The 19,421-nt window shown below is 42.1% G+C and overlaps 1 protein-coding gene across 1 annotated transcript in view; it reads left to right on the forward strand.

Annotated features, from left to right (window-relative positions):
- Positions 1-19,421, forward strand: part of HPSE2 (heparanase 2 (inactive)) — a 631,267-nt gene that overhangs the window by 597,825 nt on the left and 14,021 nt on the right. The window contains exons 10-11 of the mRNA XM_090277853.1: positions 1,690-1,835; positions 8,959-9,105. Of these exons, the coding sequence (XP_090133979.1) occupies positions 1,690-1,835; positions 8,959-9,105 (293 nt within the window). The remainder of the gene's footprint in view (positions 1-1,689; positions 1,836-8,958; positions 9,106-19,421) is intronic.

Consider the following 19,421-nt stretch of genomic DNA (forward strand, 5'->3'; position numbering starts at 1 on the left):
TTACCTTATCCTCTAGGACCCAGTTGGCTTTCCTACTTTAAAACCAGTTTCTAATACTTTACATCAGTGTGAGAAAAGATGATAAATGGAAGATTTGTGGTATTGCATAGAGAAGGCAGCCTCAGTGCAGCAGTAGTTTTCAAACTAGGTTCCATGAGTGCTTGGAGAGCTGCAGAGGTCCAGTATAGAGGAGGGTGGGGATGAGAGGAAAGCTGGGACAGGATGGGGTTCCACACTCAATTCTGTTTCATATGTAGAAATCTATTCTTAAAAGGTTCACTTGAAAAAAGTTTTCCACTGGAAAATAAAACTGAAAAACCAATGGAGACATCAGTGTAGGTCTGAAGTATTATATTTAAGTCTTTAGCTAACTAGATGCATGGCTAGTAGAAATAAAGAAAGGGGAAAAAAAAGGTTGGTTTTGTTGATACCTGTCTTAGTCTACAAGGGTTGCCATAACAAAATACGACAGATTGGTGACTTAAACAAGAGAAATATATTTTCTCACAGTTCTGAAGACTAGAAAAGACTTCTAGTCTTTAGACCCACTACTCAGGACCAATTTGGATTTACTCTGGTGGCAAAGGGGCTTTGAGACTTTGTGTTGATTTGTGCAACTCATCAGACATTTTTAAGCAGCTGATGTTAAAGATGGCTACACAAGAAAGGATGAAAAGATTATTAAGAGGCTTCTGCCTGGAAAGGTGATGGCTGAGAAGACAGGGTTGATGTCCTTAAGACCTTGAATAGCAGGCACTGAGTAGTATGTTCACTGAATAATGGAACTGAAGTGGTGGGAGGAAGGCCCTAGACAAATGAGGAAGCCCTGTGTTGCAAACACTGAAGTCATTACCCCACAACAGGTAATGAGTGCTTACCCGATGCAAATGCAATTTTATGCTTGTATCAAATACAAAAACAAAATATAGTAATAGCAAATATAATGCAAATTAAGATGTTGAAGAATTGGCTTTTGTAAGTTCAAATACATGTGTGAGTTACAAATTGAATATTTATTTATCAGTTCCAAATGGACCCTGGAATAGTAAAATATATCATGTTCTTTTTAGTCTACAATTATTCTTTTTAATTTAGAACTATTGAGGATGACCCAGAATTAGCACTGTGGTTTGCAAACATTCTCCTGTTTTTGTTTCTGACCCTGGAATCAAGGACTCCGGTCTCCTACCTGGAGAAGATTCATCTCTCTCACACCACACTAGTTGTCTTCAGTGACAATATTTGGAGAATGACATTTTGGATTCTTATATCAGTGGCAATCCTAAAGACTGGAAATCTTCCATTCTATAGTTAAACGGAAGCCATAAACCAATGTAAAAATATAGTCATAGGAAAATAAAGTTGAAGATTTAAGGCCCCAACTAGTTGTTATTTCATATGAAACTTTTATTTCAAATGAAACTTTAATTCATTTGTTTGTATGCGGCTCTGAGTCCCCTCCTCTAAATTCCCCCAATTAGGTCAGTAGAAAGGCCACTGTAGATAGTGCTGGCTTTTCTATCAATCCGCGGGGAGTACTTTATCAGTGTGACCGTGTTTACAGGGTTAGTCACATTGGTCAAGATTTACTCCTGCAAAGAAGGACTTCCTGGCCTGTGTGGTTTTCCTCCGTACTCAGATCACCTGAACCTGTGTCTTCCCTGACTCTCCATCTCTCTGTCTCCTCAGGACTACTGGCTCTCTCTCCTTTACAAGCGCTTGATCGGCCCCAAAGTCTTGGCGGTGCACGTGGCTGGGCTCCAGCGGAAGCCACGACCAGGCCGAGTGATCCGGGACAAACTAAGGATTTATGCTCACTGCACAAACCACCGAAAGTAAGTCTTCAGAGGGCTATCGCAGAAAGCTGCCTGAGGGGCTTCAGGCTTTGGGCCCCTCTTAGAATTCCATGCCATTTGGGGCCCCTTCAAGACTCATTGAAAACTGTCTCTAGAATTACTCATTCTACCTACCCTTTGTGGATTTCAAATGATCACTGATAAATAACTTTTCTCCAAGTAAACCCATTTCTCACACTTGGAGGTTTTATTCATAAGATGTTCATAAAAATACATGTCATTTGTTCATTTACTTCATCCAATGAATTTTTATTTTATTTTATTTACTTTTTAGAGAGAAGGCAAGGGGGAGAGAGGGAGAGGGAGAGAAACATCAATGTGTGGTTGCCTCTTGTGCACCCCCAACTGGGGACCTGGCCCGCAACCCCGGCATGTGCCCTGACTGGGAATCGAACTGGGGACCCTGTGGTTCGCAGGCCAGCACTCAATCCACTGAGCCACACCAGCCAGGGCCAACAAATTTTTATTGAGCTTTTTTCACTGTGCCAGTTGATGTTTTGCCAAAGGTTTTCTGTATGCCTCTGGCTAAACCAAGGCAAGAGGCACAAAATCTGATTCTGTGCTCCACCAGCAGGTCTGAGAAAATGTGTCGATATTTCTGACACATGCTGGAAAGCTACACACTAAAATCTTAGCCCCAGACCAGTGCACCTGAAACCCGGGGTCCCCAGGGAGAAAGAAGGTACGCCCAACGGTAGTCGTGTCAGCTTTAGAGTCATTTTCAGTATTTCAAAAATCTTTTCAGCTACTTTAAGGGTTACAAAGTTAAACAAAATCTGATTTAGGGGCTGGACCTACAACAACCCAGGATGGTAATGTGCTGTTACCCTCCTCTTTTTGATCTGAAGAACTAACTGTCATTAGTGTTGTCTTTAAAACAAGCATGAAAAATAATTATCCGTAAATAAAGTCTGGCAGATAAAATATTTTAAAGCAGGAGGATCATAAGGTAAAAACTTAAAAGCGAGCCCAAAGCAAAACCCCTCAGACAGTAAATGGCTTTCTTACATTATTACCTGTTCTATGCAGCAGAGTAGGCAGCCCTGGGAAAAAGAATTCTTCCTCTTAATGCAGAGAATGGGGATGGGGGGGGGGGGGGGGGAGTACAAGTGTCTCCTGCCAGGCCTTCATTCCAGCAGGCCCATCAGGGGCTGATCACCAGCAGTAGATAGCTGAAAGGGCCGGGGGTCACATTACAACAAGCGCTCCTTCCCCTTCCTTGATGAGAGAGCAGCCAAGCCAATTAATTTCTCATGATAAGGTTTTTCAAAGAATCACTCTGAGCCCAGGGGGCCAGAGGCCAGTTGTCTTGTCTTTAGATACAAGTACCTATTGTGGATGAGTGGAGGCTGGTTTGGGCAGAGGCCAGGGGTTTTCAACGTCCCTTTTGCTCAACAGGAAGCTCCATCCAATGCCTGACAGAGAGTGAGTGCTTTATGGCCTTGGTCTGGAGTTATCTGATCGCCACACAAGGAAGCATTGTATTCCATGTCTCCACCCTGAAGAAACCACCCAAAAGGTGGACCCCCAGCTTCAAGAGAGAAAAATTATTCTTGGCACCTTTTGTCTCTTTGGGGAGGAACATCAGTTTGCAGCCTTTATACTATCTGTCTGAGGACTCAGGGGGAAATGGCAATAGCATGGGCTTAACAGGACTTGAGTGTCTCCACAGAAGCCCCCACCTAGTCTCACCCCAGTGTTCATCCCAACATTCTTCCACGTTCTCATAGAAGTTGTTGCTAATATTCTGAGTGTACCATGAACTCAGGGCTAGTGTCTCATTTGTTTTTGTATTCTTGGTGTCTAATACAGTGACTGCCTAAAGAAGTTCTCGGTAAATATTTGATGAATAAATGATTGAAGGCAGAAATAGGGCATTAAGACATTACTTCTGACTTAGAGTTCTAGCTCCCTTCCACTTTGATATCACAACATCAGCCAGAAGGAGAAGGTGTGGTCGAGTAGTTAAGAGTTCTACATGCACTGGCATAAGGCCTCCAACAAGTCACTTAGATCATCTAGAGTCAATATTCTCTCTATATCACCAGTTCTCCCCTACTTTCTGTGGGGAGTCAGTCACTCCAGAACTTCTCTGGGAAAATGGTGCCACTGTGTTTCAGTCAATACCATTCCTCCTTCTCCCCATTAAAAGGAAAAAGGAAGGAAGGGAGGGAGGGAGGGAGGAAGGAAGAAAGCAAGAAAAGACTTTAATAATCCATTCCACACAGGACCCTAATGATAGGAATTGGGGCAAAGGTCTTTTTGTTCCTGCAGAAAAGGAAGCCCTCAGTGGATGCACTGCTGGGCCTGAGACTGCAGGTCTCCCCCTTGTCAGTGGATATCAGGTACCCCAGATAGGTAGGCACAAGGAGAGAAGTGTCTCTGCTCCATCTCTCTGGGAAGCCACATGCCCTGTCTGTACCCCCTCGTCCTCCACAACAGTCATGAGGAAACGCTACTGATCCACTTCATTTATTTGTGGTAAACAAGGCCAAGGTCACAAAAATGACCCAGAGTGGGCTTGTTGGCTTCCCACTATTCAGTCTTCACCAGTACTCTGAAAATAAATTATATATCCTTGGTCAGATCAAGGATTGAGCGAGAAAGTATAAATTTACCTTAGAACAACCCAAAGAAAGTGTCTCTTAACACAGCTCCTGCACTCCAGTGTGTATGTAACACTTGCTATATGTCAACCATCTTGCCAGTAATTTGCACTTATATTATATTGAATTCCACAGTCCTATGGCATCACCCTTGTATACGCAAATAGTCCCGTCAATAATGCAAACAGTTTTACAGTTGGAAAGAACCTTTAGAGGTTCTATATAACACAGCAATTCCTTTTACACTTTCCCTGATGGTTATACAACCTCTACTTGAATATCTGATGGTGGTGTCTTGCATTGTGGGTCATTTCTGACCTAGGAGAGTGTTGTCTTTTATGATAGACTTGGGAGGAAAAGTTAGATGCTCATACCCACGCCAGCAGGCGCTCCTCTGCCTTCTGTTCTAGACTTAACAAACGAGGACACACACAGTCTGGGAGGTCTCACCTTAGGTCTTCCTGTTCAGAGAACAAATACATTTTTACTGGGATAAAACGTTTTCTAAACCATTCTACTGATGCAATGTGCAATGTATGTTTCTGGGGAGGTGCTGAGGTCCTTAGCCAAGATCTGAACCAATTGGAACCTGGTGGATACTGAAGCAAAACTGAGCCTTTGGAGTTCAAGTTCATTTATTATTGGCAAAATATGACTTCCTGTTTTTCAGAAGAAGGTTTTTTTAGACTCATAAAAAAGGTTCCTGAGCTTCTTGGACATCTAATGGCTCTTACAAAACAATATTTTGATGAGTTAAGTGTAAATGAATCAGAAACATGTGGATTAAATTTCCCTTAAAATACACAGGGGCCTTGAAATTAGGGGGAAAAAAATGTTTGGCAAAACATGGCCTGACTTTTACCGAACCCAAAAACTTTGAATTGGACTTGGAAACAATGGACCAACCCAGTTTTCAAGCACATTGACTTTCTCTGAGAGTGACTGTGGTTCCAAAGTGTCACCCACCCTCCCTGCCCTGTCCTAGTCTCCCAGCTTCACTGGAGACATTTCTAGAACAGTGATTGTTATCTAGAAGTCAAGATGCACCGCCCCAGATGACATTCTTCACCTCTTACATCCAAGATATTCCAGTTCCAGCCTCCCTTTTCTGACTCACTTCCTCCCCCTCCCATGGCAACACAGAGAAGATGTCAGGCAGCAAAAGAACAGCCAGAAAGATGAAGTCCAGATATGTGGATTCTCTGCTGGTGGTAAAGTGTCACCATGAGTGAGACGTGGAGTAAGACAGATGTTCTACCAGACTAAAAGGGACATTCATTAAGAAAACCAAAAACCACCTGGACTAATTGCCTGCAGGCCACGCCTTCAATCAGATCCCATTTTCTTAGGGAACAGATACTGTTTCAAGATTCGTTTTCTGTGGGCAGGGAATATACATTCTTCAGGAATCTGGATTTTCAACACAGTACCTCAGGTTGGTGCTGTACCCTCAGCCAAAAATGTGTCTTCACTGCCAGAAGACCTCTGCTCGGTGCCGGTGCCCATCGGCCAAGCAGGGGAGGCCTGGCAGAGGCAGTCCTCACTCCTCCAGGAGTTCCTGAGAGCCTCTGGGCATTGGTCTCTGGGCTGGTTTTCAGTTCTTGTTTGTCTCCCTTGGGGGAGCTATGTAAATGGAAATCAGGCCATTGCCAAGCAGCTTGAAAAGACAGCTTTCCCCTGAGCGATGCTGTGATTTCAGGTCTCCCTTCCACCTACCACTTCCCACCTCCAACCCTCTGCTCTCCAGTCTCTGAGGCCTCATTATGCCCCAGCTCTGCAGAAGAGCAACTCATAAATGCAAGCATGAGGCTTTCTCTCCTCCTCCGCTGCTGACCTTTGAGAACGTTGTTTGATGATTGTTAACAGAAGGGATTACCACAGTCCTAATCGGCAAAATCAGTACCCATGCATGCCTACTTTTGTGCATGCTTGGGAACCCGGAGTAGTGGTGGTTAATAGTGTCTTCCTCAGTTCTGCACATAGCTAAGTTAACTTCAAGCCCAGCAATGGAATTTCGTTGGTGTTCTTTAATGATGGTAAACACTAACACAGGCTAGTAGCATTTCTTGAGAGCTCTGGTGACACAGATCTGCTCAAAAAAGTTGGCATTCTCTTCTGACCTAATTTCTATGGCTCCAAAAGCTAGTTCACATGTGTCAGGGGACTGAGAAGAAGGACCAGAGTAGGAGGGACAAGATAGAAGAGTCACTTAATAATTTATCAGAATATCATGTAGGCATACAGAAAGCTTTGAACACAATAATGTGCCCCCTGACACATGCGAGAAAACTCATGACACAGAGCCGGTGGGATATACTTTAGTAATTCTTCTCATGACTTTAGTGGATTGCTCTAGCCGATGGTTCCCAAACCCAACTCATCTGCCAAATATCCCAAAAAGATTTTTTTAATTACAGATTTCCAGGCCCCACATCACAAATGGATTGAATGAAAAAATCCAGGGGTGAGCCCTGGAAACTATAATATTAAAAACAAATAACCCAAGTTATCATATTGACCTGCCCTTAGTACCTCAGCTCTTTTTCCTTTTTAGACTTTTTTTTTTCATCCTTTGCTTTAATGGCTCTTAATTATCACCTTTAGAAGCAGAGATGAGTGACCCAGAGGCTGAGGGGGGTGTTTCTGCACGGAATGATATTTTCCTCTGGGCAAAGTTGACGTAGAGTTTTTCTGAGCTCCTCCTTTGAAGGCTGGATCAGGTCGTTTTTTTCTGTTTCCTCTCATTAACCCATCCAGATGGGGCCTTAAGGGACCCCTTAGAAACAAAATCTTTTTCCTACAAGAGAGAAGGAAATCATTATGGTTTTGTTGATACATGCTGAAAGGCCATGTAGGCATATAGTTCTCCCAGGCTTCTGAACATCCTGTAGTGGTTTAAAAAGATTCCAAATTAGTAAACAGTTTTATAATCTAGGGGTAGGTAAAACAGCTAAAGCAGAAATCAAATCAATAAATTTGACTACATAAAAGTTTTAACTTTATACATCAAATACAATGTAAACAAACTGAATTGGTCGAAGGAAACTGGGGGAAATTTTGTAACATACATCCAAGCAAAGAATCACTATCTCTAATATAAATAGACAGTTTTTATAAACCAATAGAAAATGGGCAAAGGGCATGGTCAGTTTACAATAGAAGAAATGAAATGGCCAATTGGCAAATGAAAAAAATGCTGCACCTCAGTATGATTTTTTTTTAAATACAAATTAATACAACATTGAAATCCCGTATCACCTCTCAGGTTGAGAAACGTCAATATCCAGAGTTGTTAAGAATATGAGGAAATGGGTGTTCTTATACATAGCCAATCAGAGCAAACTGAAACAAATTTTCTAGAGAGTTAATGTCAATATTATCAAAACGTATGTATCAGTCAGGATTGGTGAAATTATGCTCTGATAACAAAGGAGCCCCCAAAATCCATGGCTTTCAATAAGAAAATGTGTTTCTCATTCACACGACTTGTCTGTCCTGGCTCAGCTCTAGCTCTGCTGCACATTGTCTCCATTACGGGCCAACAGGGCACTGCACCCTCTGTCAGGAACGCTGACAGTCTCCTGGCAGAGAGAAAAGGAACAAAACATGGGTTGGCTCTTAAAGCTTCTGGCCAGAGGTTTTAACACGTCCACCCACATTTCATTGGGTTCAACAGAGCAGGGACATAAAATATTCCACGTGGAGGGGCAACTCTGGGAACGAACCAGAAGATTTAGTGAGGAATCATACAATGTTCATTCCCCTGACCTAATGTTTCCAACTTCGAAGACTTTATCCATCAGAAATCATCATGACGTGCAAAGAGTTTATGTGCAATGAAGTTGCTTCATCACATAATTTACAATGGCAAACAACTGAAAACAACCTAAGTCCCCAAAAGTAAGAAATTAATTAAATAAATTATGTTACATTTCTATGATTGAAGAATTTAGCATTCTTCTATAAGTAGAATATCTCTTAGAATAACATGGGAATATATTTAAGATGTTCTTGAACTAAAAAACCTGTGTAAACAATGTGATCCCAACAAAATGAGTATGTCACATACCCAGTAAATATTTGCCGAATTAATAAACTGAAAAAACTGGATGTTTACAAAAATGTTATTATATCTCAACATACTTGGATTATGGGAATATTCTTTTTCTTTGGGTTTTTTTTTTATATTTTTCATTTATTTATTTATTTATTCTGGCAGTCAGCATGTTTTACTTCCATACTCAGAAAAAGATACTTTGTTTTTTCAAACCATTATAATACATTTAAACCAAAACAAAAGGAGTGTGGTAGGAAGTGAGCGTCTTCTTTGCAGGAAACCACAATACCAAGGCCTTCCTGGCTCTGAAGGTGGCCCAGGACCATAAAATAAGTGCCCTTTCCTGGAGTAGTCCTGCTTCCTGCATCTGTAAATTATTTAGAAGCATCTAACTGACCATTTTGTTTCCATCTTTCACTTCTCTCTCTCTGAATCTCAGCCACAACTATGTTCGGGGGTCCATTACACTTTTCATCATCAACCTGCACAGATCAAGAAAGAAAATCAAACTGGCTGGGACTCTGAGGGACAAACTCGTGCACCAGTACTTGCTGCAGCCCTATGGACAGGAGGGCCTGAAATCCAAGTAAGTGCTGACCTGGAAATCGCTTAGGGGCAAGGGCAACAGAAGCTGGGTGGGGAAGGAGCTAGGGTCACCCCTTTGCTGAAGTCACCAACGGTGCTGCTAATTAACTCAGGGCTCAGTGGGATGGAGTCAGGCAACTACTGAATCCCTTTGGGACCTTAGTCAGTCATTTCCCCATCTCTATGCTTGGATCCCTCAACTATAATGTAAAATGGTGGACAAAATATCTCTCAACATGGTCACTCTTGGTATCTGGGCAAGTCAATTCTTCATTATACAGGATGATGACTTTTCAAGCTATTTAGCATCCTTAGCCCCTGCCCATTAGATGTCAGTAGCAACCCCTAATCATGTGACAACCTAAAACACAGGTAGTTGAGAACCATGTCCCTTCCCGCTATAACATTCTATAATGCTATAACTTCATTTGCCATCATTTATAAACCTCATAGGGCTTAGAGGAAGGAGCACTGAACAAAGGATAAGAAATTCAGACATCAAAGTCAATTCTTCCCCTAACTTTGGGCACATCACCTCTGTGGATCTCAGCTTTCTTCTCTGAACAACAGGAGAGAAATTATATTCTGGGGCCTTTGTGGTCCCTTCAAACTCTATTAATATATAATTCTGCAATACTCCCTACCTCCTTCAGTTTTTATTAGAGACTATTGACAACACTGACTTCTATCAACAGAAAGCAGCTCTAGGCCACAGTGACAAAGGCCTGGTCAAGGGCAAAGCCACCCCAGTTCCCCAAGTGAGACCCCCCAGGAAGGGTATGGGAGGCTGTACAGACTGGGAGCGTTCTCGCTCCATTTTTAATGTTTACCAAGTTTAACAAAGCTATAAACTTGGAGCAGGTGGCTTGCACTCCCACAGCTGCCCACAACTATTCGAGCTTTAATTATTTGCTGTTGCACTGCAACCTTGGTGGCTTGCATTTGGCTTCCAACTGTATGTGCAATGGGAACAAAACACAATCTGGGAAGTCACTTACAGAGTGTTTTTAGCCCACCCTAGATCTGTACTTTCAGTCTTGGTTCACATTCTGGCTCTGTTTTCTGGCTACATGTACGTTGCTTCTACTTTTCTTTTCTTTCCTCTCAATCCTACCTATATCAGCAGAACTCTCTAGAGTGTTTTATCCCCTCTCTCCCAGCTTCCCAGTAGTTCATAACTGGTGTGCTGAATTCCTGGTCTTCATCCTAGGCAGGAGACTGGGTTCTGGTTTGCTAAAGACTCATATGACCTGGGAAAATCCTTTAATCCTAATCCCCAGGCCTTAATGTCCTTATCTGCAAAATTTAAGGATTGTTATATTTTTGCCATCCATTACAGCCCTAAAATTCTCATCCTTAGTTTGATTTTTGGAGGACCAGGAGTTTAAGTTGCCCATTGCCATTTATTTATTTATTTTTCCATTGCTAGTTCTTTACTTTTTTAATTACATTTTATTGATTATGCTATTACAGTTGTCCCAATTTGTCTTCCTTTGCCCCCCTCCGCCCAGCATGATCCACTCCCTCAGACAATCTCCCCACCATTGTTCATGCCCATGGATCATGCATAAAAGTTCTTTGGCTACTCCATTTTCTATAGTGCACTTTACCTCCCCACGGCTATTCTGTGACTACCTATTGTACTTCTCGATCCCCTCACCTCTTCACCCATTCCCCCACAGCCCCCTCCTATCCACCAACCATCAAAACCCTCTCCATAACCATAATTCTGTCTCCGTTCTTCTTGTTTGCTTAGTTTGATTTTTTAAATTCAGTTGTTGATAAATATGTATTCATCGCCACTTTATTGTTCATAGTTTTGATCTTCTCCTTTTCCTTAAGTAAGTCCCTTTAACATTTCATATAATAATGGTTTGGAGATAATGAACTCCTTTAGTTTTTTTGTTTTTTTGGTTTTTTTGGTCTGGGAAGCTCCTTATCTGCCCTTCAATTCTAAATGATATTTTGCTGGGTAGGGCAATCTTGGCTATAGGTCCCTGCTTTCATGACTTTGAGTATTTCTTGCCAATCCCTTCTAGCCTGCAAACTTTCTTTTGAGAAATCAATGGACAGTCTTATGGGAATTCACTTGTAGGTAACTAACTGCTTTTCCCTTGCTGCTTTTAAGAGTCTCTCTTTATCTTTAAGCTTTAGCATTTTCATTATAATCTGTCTTGGAGTGGGCCTCCTTGCATCCATCTTGTTTGGGACTCTCTGTGCTTCCTGGACTTGCATGTCTATTTCCTTCACCAAATGAAGGAAATTTTCATTCATTATTTTTTCAAATAGACTTCTAATTTCTTGCTCTTTTTCTTCTTCTGGCACCCCTATGATGTGAATGTTGGAATAATTGAAGTTGCCCCAGAGGCTGCTTACATTATCCTCATTTTTTAAAATTCTTTTTTCCTTCTCGTTGTTCTGATTGTTTGTTTGTTTGTTTTTGCTTCCTTATGTTCCAAATCATTGATTGGATTCTCATCTTCATCCACTCTACTGTTGTTTCCCTATAAATTGTTCTTTATTTCAATTAGTGTATCCTTCATTTCTGGCTGGACCTTTTTATGCTGTTGAGGTCCTCACTAAGTTCCTTGAGCATCCTGATAACCAGTATTTTGAACTCTGAATCTGATAGATTGCCTGTCTCCATTTTGTCTACTTCTTTTTCTGGAATTTTGATCTGTTCTTTTATTTGAGCCATATTTCTTCACCTCCTCAACTTGACAGCCTCCCTGTGTTTGTTTCTGTGTATTAGGTAAAGCTTCCTTGACTCCATTTCTTAGTAGTATGGCCTAATGTAATAGGTGTCCTATAGGTTCTAGTGGCACAGTCTCCTCTATCACCCAAGCTGGGTACTTGAGGTGTCCCCTTTTGGGGGGTTTAGTACACCCTCCTCTTGTAGTTGAGACTTGGTTGCTGTTGGCAGGTCAATGGGAGGGATTTACCCAGGCCAGTCAGCTGCAAGGATTGGCTGTGACCACTGACCATCAACCTTCACCCTGGTGGAGGATCCACTGTGCAGAGGCAGGGTGGTGGTGCTTTGATGTGGTCTGTAGCTGTCCACTGTGCGTGTGGGTCCTGGGGTTTCCCAGGTGGTGCAGGCCATGGTCAGCCCCCACCAATGCTTTGCCTGGGGCCACTGTGGCTGAGCTATAGAGCAATCTGAGATGCATACTACTTGTGCTGGGCTTGGAGGCAAAGCCAAACTGTGAATCCAGCCTGGCTGCTGCAATACTGCTGTGCCTGGGGCCACCTAGCAAGAGTACAGGGTCTGGGGGCTGATTAAAACCAGCTGTTGCTTATTTGATAGGATTTAGGAAGTTGTGAAGCATGAGCCAAGAGAAGCCATTTACATAGAAAAGCCACTGTTAACAAATGTAAGTTGGGTGGGATGGAACCTCAGGAGATCTCTGGGGCGAGGCAAACAGTTGTTAGCCAGGATGATGGCACCCACCTGCCAGCTCTGTGGCTCTGTGGGGGGAGGGTTCAGAAAAGGATTAATAGCCTATGCCTGCCTTTCTATCTGGTAGAAAGCTGTCCCCCAGCTCTCACGTTGATGCCAGACAGTTTAGTTCCTCCCTATATGCCACTGGTGCCTTTCAAGCTGCTTCCCTGGTGCTGAAGCTCAGGGGAAATGAGTGTGGGTAAGTCTGGGTGTGGGTTCTTTAAGAGGAACTGCTTGGGACTCCAGAAGTTTCTTCCACCGAGTCAATCACTGCTTATTTTTGTGGCCAAAAGATAGGGGAACTTATCTTCCTGGCATTGGAACCCTGGGCTAGGGAGCCTGGTATGGGGCTGAGACTCCTCACTCCCAAGATACCCCTGCCAAATTTTTATCCACCACACGTGAATGTGGGACCAACCCTTTCCACATCTCTGCCCCTCCTACCAGTCTGAATGGATGTGGTTTCTTTAATTCCATAGTTGTCAAACTTCCATTCAATTCCAGTTCTGATGGTTCCGTGTGATGGTTGTTCCATAATTTAGTTGTAATTTTGACGTTATTGTGCAAGGAGGTGAGCCATGTTTCCCTATGGCACCATCTTGACCAGAAGTCTCCTCCCACTGTCATTTAATATGACCTAAAAGTCACGTCTGGCAGAGGGGCTTACTCTTCAGCAGTGACTGTGACAGTTCTAGAACCAAAGAGATTAGGAGCTGAGCCTGCCCAGTGTCTGGAAGACAATGTATACCATGTGGAAGGAACTGACCAAATACTTACTCATTCCACAGGGGTCCTGAAGAGGGATTAGTTAATACCCACTGAGCTCAAATGCCAATGTCACACAATTGGAAGCAGAGGGAGCTGGAATAAGAAGGCCTAGCTATGAATCCCGTTGCTACCATTTGCATGTATGACCAAACCTCAGCTCCCTGGCCTGTCAGATGGGGTTATTGTGAGAATCAAATTATAACCCATGAGTGAAATAAAGCCTCCTACAAATGAAAATTTTATACCCTCATGCATACATATACATATATATAAGTATAAAGACAAATACCATATGAGATTTTGCATACATTATACTTAAGAGAGTTTTGGATTGGAAGTCAACAGGGATTCCGGCTAAAACCCTGCACCTACTCCACTGGAATTCTGAGCCCTTCACTCACTTATCTAAACCTGTTTCTCTCCTGTAAACTACTGCTAGTTTAATACCTCTTCCATTGAGACCTTGGTGGCTCTGACCCTGAGCTCTGCCATCTTGGATCTTGGACTGTAAGCTGCCAGATAGGGACTGTCACACATACATTCAGTGCCACATCCAGCACTCTGCTCAGTAACTGCTAACAGCAAGAGCCCTCCGCAGTGCTGGGCTGGGGTCTCACAGGAAGGGTGTGGTTTGGGTACAGCAGACTCCACAGGAAAGGATGAAAGGGAACACTAGGAAGTGATTTCAGCCTTTGGTGTCTCCTTCTTTCTTTTATGAGTCTCTGGGGCCAGATTCTGTGTTCTGTGTCTGCTAATTCCTAGCTGCAACCTGAAGCCATGTTAGCTCAGAATCAGATGGAAAGCTCTGGGAGCAAGTGAACCTGTCTGCAGGAACGCGGAAGAGGTTATAGAGCAAGTCAGTGCAGCGTTCAGGCCACCAGTTGGGCATTGTGGCCTGGGGTTTCAGGAGGAGGGAGACCTTGGTAAACTTTTTTGATTAGTGGAGAGCATGCGGTAATTTGTCTTCTCTTAAAGTTGCCATCAGGGCTGGAAATATTTGAAATTTCTGGGAGGGTTTCTCCATGTGAACTCAGCTCAGGTAGGTATGTCAGATATTGCTGCACAGGAAGCACCGCGAGGCCAATAATCAGGCTCGGCCAGGCAGCCAGGTCCACAATAAGGGTTCCTGTTTCTCACCTCAGTGAGGGAACAAGTCATAAGACCCACCACTCAAGACTCATTAAAGATAGCTCTCATCCTAGGAACCAGGCAAAAGGTGGGTGCTCTGTACCCTCCAGGATAGGAAAAAGGGAAACTTTTACAAAACCTCAGTGTGTACAAGGGAAGGGTATCCTGTATCTGGAATACATAGCCTTCAAGGATGGCTGAAGGAAATGGGCAGATTTAATTCAGAGAAGAAAAATAAGATAAGTCATGAGGACTTCAGATAATCAAGAGATTGCAAACTGAAAGAAAAGAGGTTTGGCCTAGAATCCTCTAAAATGACAGAAAACCAGAGAGTGCGATTTAAAAGAGGAAGTTTTACCACAAAATGAGCTCATTTTCCCAAGCTTGCCAGGTCCGACCGAGGACAGGATAGGCTTTCTCAGGAGGCAGCCTGTTGACCAGAGACTGAGCAGTCATGGCCATCTCAGAAGTGCTCTGAGACTCCTCACTCAGGGGAAGCTTGAGGTAAAAGATTGCTGCTTCCCATCGGACTCTGAAGTTCTGCCATTCCCTTCCACTCCCCTTCCCCCTCCCCCATTTCTCTCGTGGAGCCTCTTGTCTCTGTGCTCGCCAGCTGCGAGCACAAACAGACTGCGCTACAGGAGGGAATGGTGATCATATGAGGCTAGTTTCTCTCCAAAAAATCTCCAGCCTCAGGTCCCTTTCTGTCATGCTCTTGATTTCTCACCTTTCTATGTGGGAGACTAACCATTCACACCCAAGACAATAATGGTTCCCCTTCTGGATAAGTCACAGAGCACCTCTGGGGACAGCGCTCCCATCTACAGAGGAGAGAATCCATCCACTGCTTCACACAATCACAAATCAGTAAATACTGTCCTCTAGGAGGGGTAAGGAATTAATTCTACTCCAGCCATAAATATCTCCAGTGTCTTTCAACAGAGAAGCAACATGAAGTCAGGCCAAGCAGGTCAACTTACATCAAAAAGCAGGAGGACTTACTTTGGGGGAAAAGTCAAACCAAGAGCAGGTGTTTGTTCAGATCCCCGTATTCCTCCCTTTGTGTCTTGTTCATTTCCATTTGGAGGGAAAACTATCTAAAAATTAGAAAAGAAGAAAACAACTTTTATCACATTGGCTTTTTTATTCCAGCACACTGACCTGAGGGAATCAGCAGATGCTAAGAATCATAGAGTGCAATGACATTTCAAGGTGTTCTGGTTCATTCCCCTGCCTGCAGACAGTCTGTGGCTAGGACATCTGGACCAGAAGATGTTCTGTGTTTAAAGGCCTCTGGGGAAGGAGTGCCCATAGTTTCTATTCTGTCTGAATTGTATAAGAATTTTTAATTATATAAGAACACCAGAGCCTGCTGTGCCTGTGGCTGGAACTTTATAGATAATTAAGAGCTTTAATAGCCATTATCTCATTCAGCCTTCTAAACAACACTGTGAAACAAGTAGAACAATTCCCGCCTCTCTCCCCTTTTACAGTGGAAGAAACTGAATCTCAGAGCATTAAGTGACTTACTACAGAGTCAGTCAGCTATTAGGGGACAGGGCTGGAAAATACCTAGCATTCAACTCTCCTGACCCCAAATCCAGTGTACTTTCTTCAACACTGTACTATCCCAGGAGTCCAGTAATATAAAATTATAACGACATAATGACAAATATACACTTTGGATAACTGAACTCTGTCAGGATACCATCTGGATTAATTTCATCTTAGGCTCTTTACATAACAAATATATTTTTAAAATACTAGTTTACTCAGCAATGTTCTCTCCTTTAGGCTAAACTCATCCCAGTTCTATTAAATTTTCTTCACAAGTCCTAATTTTAGATCCTTTTTAAAAAGGTTTTCTCTGAGCTGCTCCTAAGATTCTGCTTCCCAATCACAGAATTTTAGTAAAAGCCAACATTTTTTCTTAGCAAAATTGGATGATTCCCTTCTATTTCTTCTGCGCTCCTCTCAAACAAAGGGGTTATTAAATACCAGGAGTGAGTATAAATTGGCTTAATTTGAGGTCTTTAAAAATCAATCTCAACATATTATATTTTGAACCCACTCATAGACCAAACACTGCCAGCTGCCCTCCACGTCCTAGATGCCCCCTCAGAGGCCCGTCTCTGAGGGGAAGGTGCTGGCCAGGAAGGTTTCCCAGGGAACCTGGACAGTATATACCTTCAACCATTCATCAACTTTTACTGAGCTCATACTTTGTACCAGCCATAACTTTTTCCTCTTCAAGCAGTCTAACTTGCCGTGATAATTAATCTGGCTAAAATTTTAAATGAATTCTGGTCCCATAACTAAATCCTCTTATATAAGAACTTGGGAGTCCCAAGTAGACGAATTAGGGAAAAAGCCTGAACATAAAGTTTAATGTGAATATTTCAGATCAGAAAGTCTCTTGATCGACCTAATGACAGGCCTTGTCAGCACCTGGCCTTCAAAAACTATTTAATGTGGGAGGTTTGTGGGGAAGCGGGGGCAGCATTCCTAGGTCTCTGCCCTGAAAGAGTTCATCTCTGTCATTAGAAACAAACAACTAGCAGGAAGCAGCTTGTGGATGGTGCCCTGAGAGAGATGCCGAGTTCTTCTGCCTTGGGTGTAATGGATTCCATATTAAATGTTTGAATTTCCTATCTGCATGAGGCTGTCCTTCAGCTGCCATGGATTTAGCTGAAATAAATCTCAAGGATCCTGTGAACCAAGCATCTTATTGCCTATTCTGGGAAGAAATCAATATTTTTCCCACTCCCTCTAGAATAAATTTTTCCTTTGATTTTACCCACATTAAATTCTATATCAAAGAAATGCATTGGCATCTTAGCTGTATGCCTTTTGAGAGGTGTCATTTAATGGTAGCCACACAGATTGGTTCTGAAAATACTCAATTAACTCCCAGGTGCTCAGATTTTAAAAATAACTCACATCCATGTTGAAACAGCCCACATTCTGATAATTCATTTCCAGATTCAGAGATTGGCTAGTGTGAAAAGTCCTGAGGGCTGAACTGACCACCACCTGACACCCCACAATTTCCCTCTGATGATAACTGAAACCATCACAGTTATTTTGGAACATGGACAGATATGGCAAAAGCAGCTTTGGGAAAAACCTGAACCCTAAAAATTCTAGAACAAGACTTCTTACACACTCAAAAACAAAACCTGAAGACCTGTTTTCTGGGACCAAAGGGCCATTACTCCATCTATCTCAGCAGACTCAAGACATCTATACTGCTGATGTTAGTTGGTACCTGGAGTTTCTGAACTCTGGTCAACCTGATGTACTCCCTGTAGGTTTCCATTATCTTCTTACGTCTGAGATCATTTAAATCAGTTTCTTTTTTAAATGAACCACTCTGTGAAAGTTCTGCACTTATTAAAAGATGACTTTATACAGGAAAAAAATGGAAGTACTCTTGCAGATCAAGATGTTTCTCCTATAACATTCCTGACAGGAAGCCTGTCAGCTTCTGTTTGATGAGGCTGCTCATCTCACGAATGGGCCACTCTAGGACTAGATGGCTCTGATTGTAGGAAAAATCCTCTTTACATGTTGTCAAAGGGTGTCTTTTTCCCACTTCTTCCCTTGCTCTAAAAAAATAAAGCAGAGTAACTCTATACTTTCTTTATAATAATTTTTCTATATGTCTCCCCTTAGAATTCTAGTCTCCAAGCTAAACACTCTCAGCTCTTTCAACCATTCTTCAAGTAGCCTGGTTTAGAGGTTGCTCACTATCCTCTTTGCTTTGTAGTCCATGAGTTTTAGAACCTTTTCTTAAATGATTAACAGTTCAATTTTCTTACCCCAGACAGGCTTAGTTTTAGAGGTCTAAGAAGTAGGGAATGTGAACATTTTGTTATTACAATTTACCTCATCAACACAGAATAGCAATATTTTTAAATCTTTGCCAAATTCATAATGAAAAATAGTATTCTTATTTAATTTGTATTCTTTGAGTATTAGTGAGGTTGAATTTTTTTGTTTTTATTAGTACTTTATAGTTGTTGCGGATTTTCTATGTTCTTTGCTTATTTTTCTACTGGGGTGTTATCTGTTTTATTAATGATTTGTAAGTTTTTTCTAATATAAGACAGTTTCCCCTTTGTTATCTGTCATATGTGTTGAAATATTTTCTCCAGTATTTTATTTGCTATTTTCCAACTATTTTATTTTTAGGGTATTATCTTGGCATACAAAACTGTTCCATTTTTATATAGTTAAACCAGTTTATCTTTTGCTTTGTGACTTCTTCCATTCCACTTATATTTTTTGTGTATTGATATTTCTGAAGTAAGATAAATATGTATCTTTATTTTCTTCCTAGTGTCTGTTTTGCTTTATTTTTATATCCGTTTCTTTAACGCCTTTGGAATTTGTTTTGAAGTCCTGTAAGAGGTAAAGAACATTTGCGATTGTGCCCTTCAAGCTAAGACTGTGTGAGGAAACCTGTTAACTCGAGCAGAGCTTCAGGTGCCGGTTAAAAATGTTATTTTTTAAAAAAGTAAGCGTCCGAGATGAGGCTCCCTACCTGGAGGAAAAGACCCGACTGGTGCAGATGCAACCGCATCATCTGCAGCCCTTTTGAAAGGCCACTCGGAGCCCCAGAGGAGGCCAGATCCGCTGTGGAGGCTGGGAGCTGTAAGTGGCAGGAAAAATATCTAAAAGAGGGAAGACTTCAGAGCTGCCATGAGTGAACAGGGGGGCAGTACTTACTCTAAGCAGCAACACACCAGTTCAGAAAGTCTGAAAAAGACACTGTAAAGGTAGGAGCGTAAATATATATGAGGCTATCTATTTATAGTACTTACACATGCATAAGGCTCTGAATCAGTCTACAGAAAGAAGAAAGAGAAGTAAATACACATGGAGAGAAATGGGTCTTACAAATCTTTAGTCCATGCAAGCTTCCTCACTGAAACTTAGAGGAGTTTAGATTCTTTTAACAAGAGTTGTGCTCATTT

Source organism: Furipterus horrens, unplaced genomic scaffold (assembly GCF_987537825.1).
Source record: "Furipterus horrens unplaced genomic scaffold, mFurHor1.1.pri manual_scaffold_5, whole genome shotgun sequence".
NCBI classification, from domain to species: Eukaryota; Metazoa; Chordata; class Mammalia; order Chiroptera; family Furipteridae; genus Furipterus; species Furipterus horrens.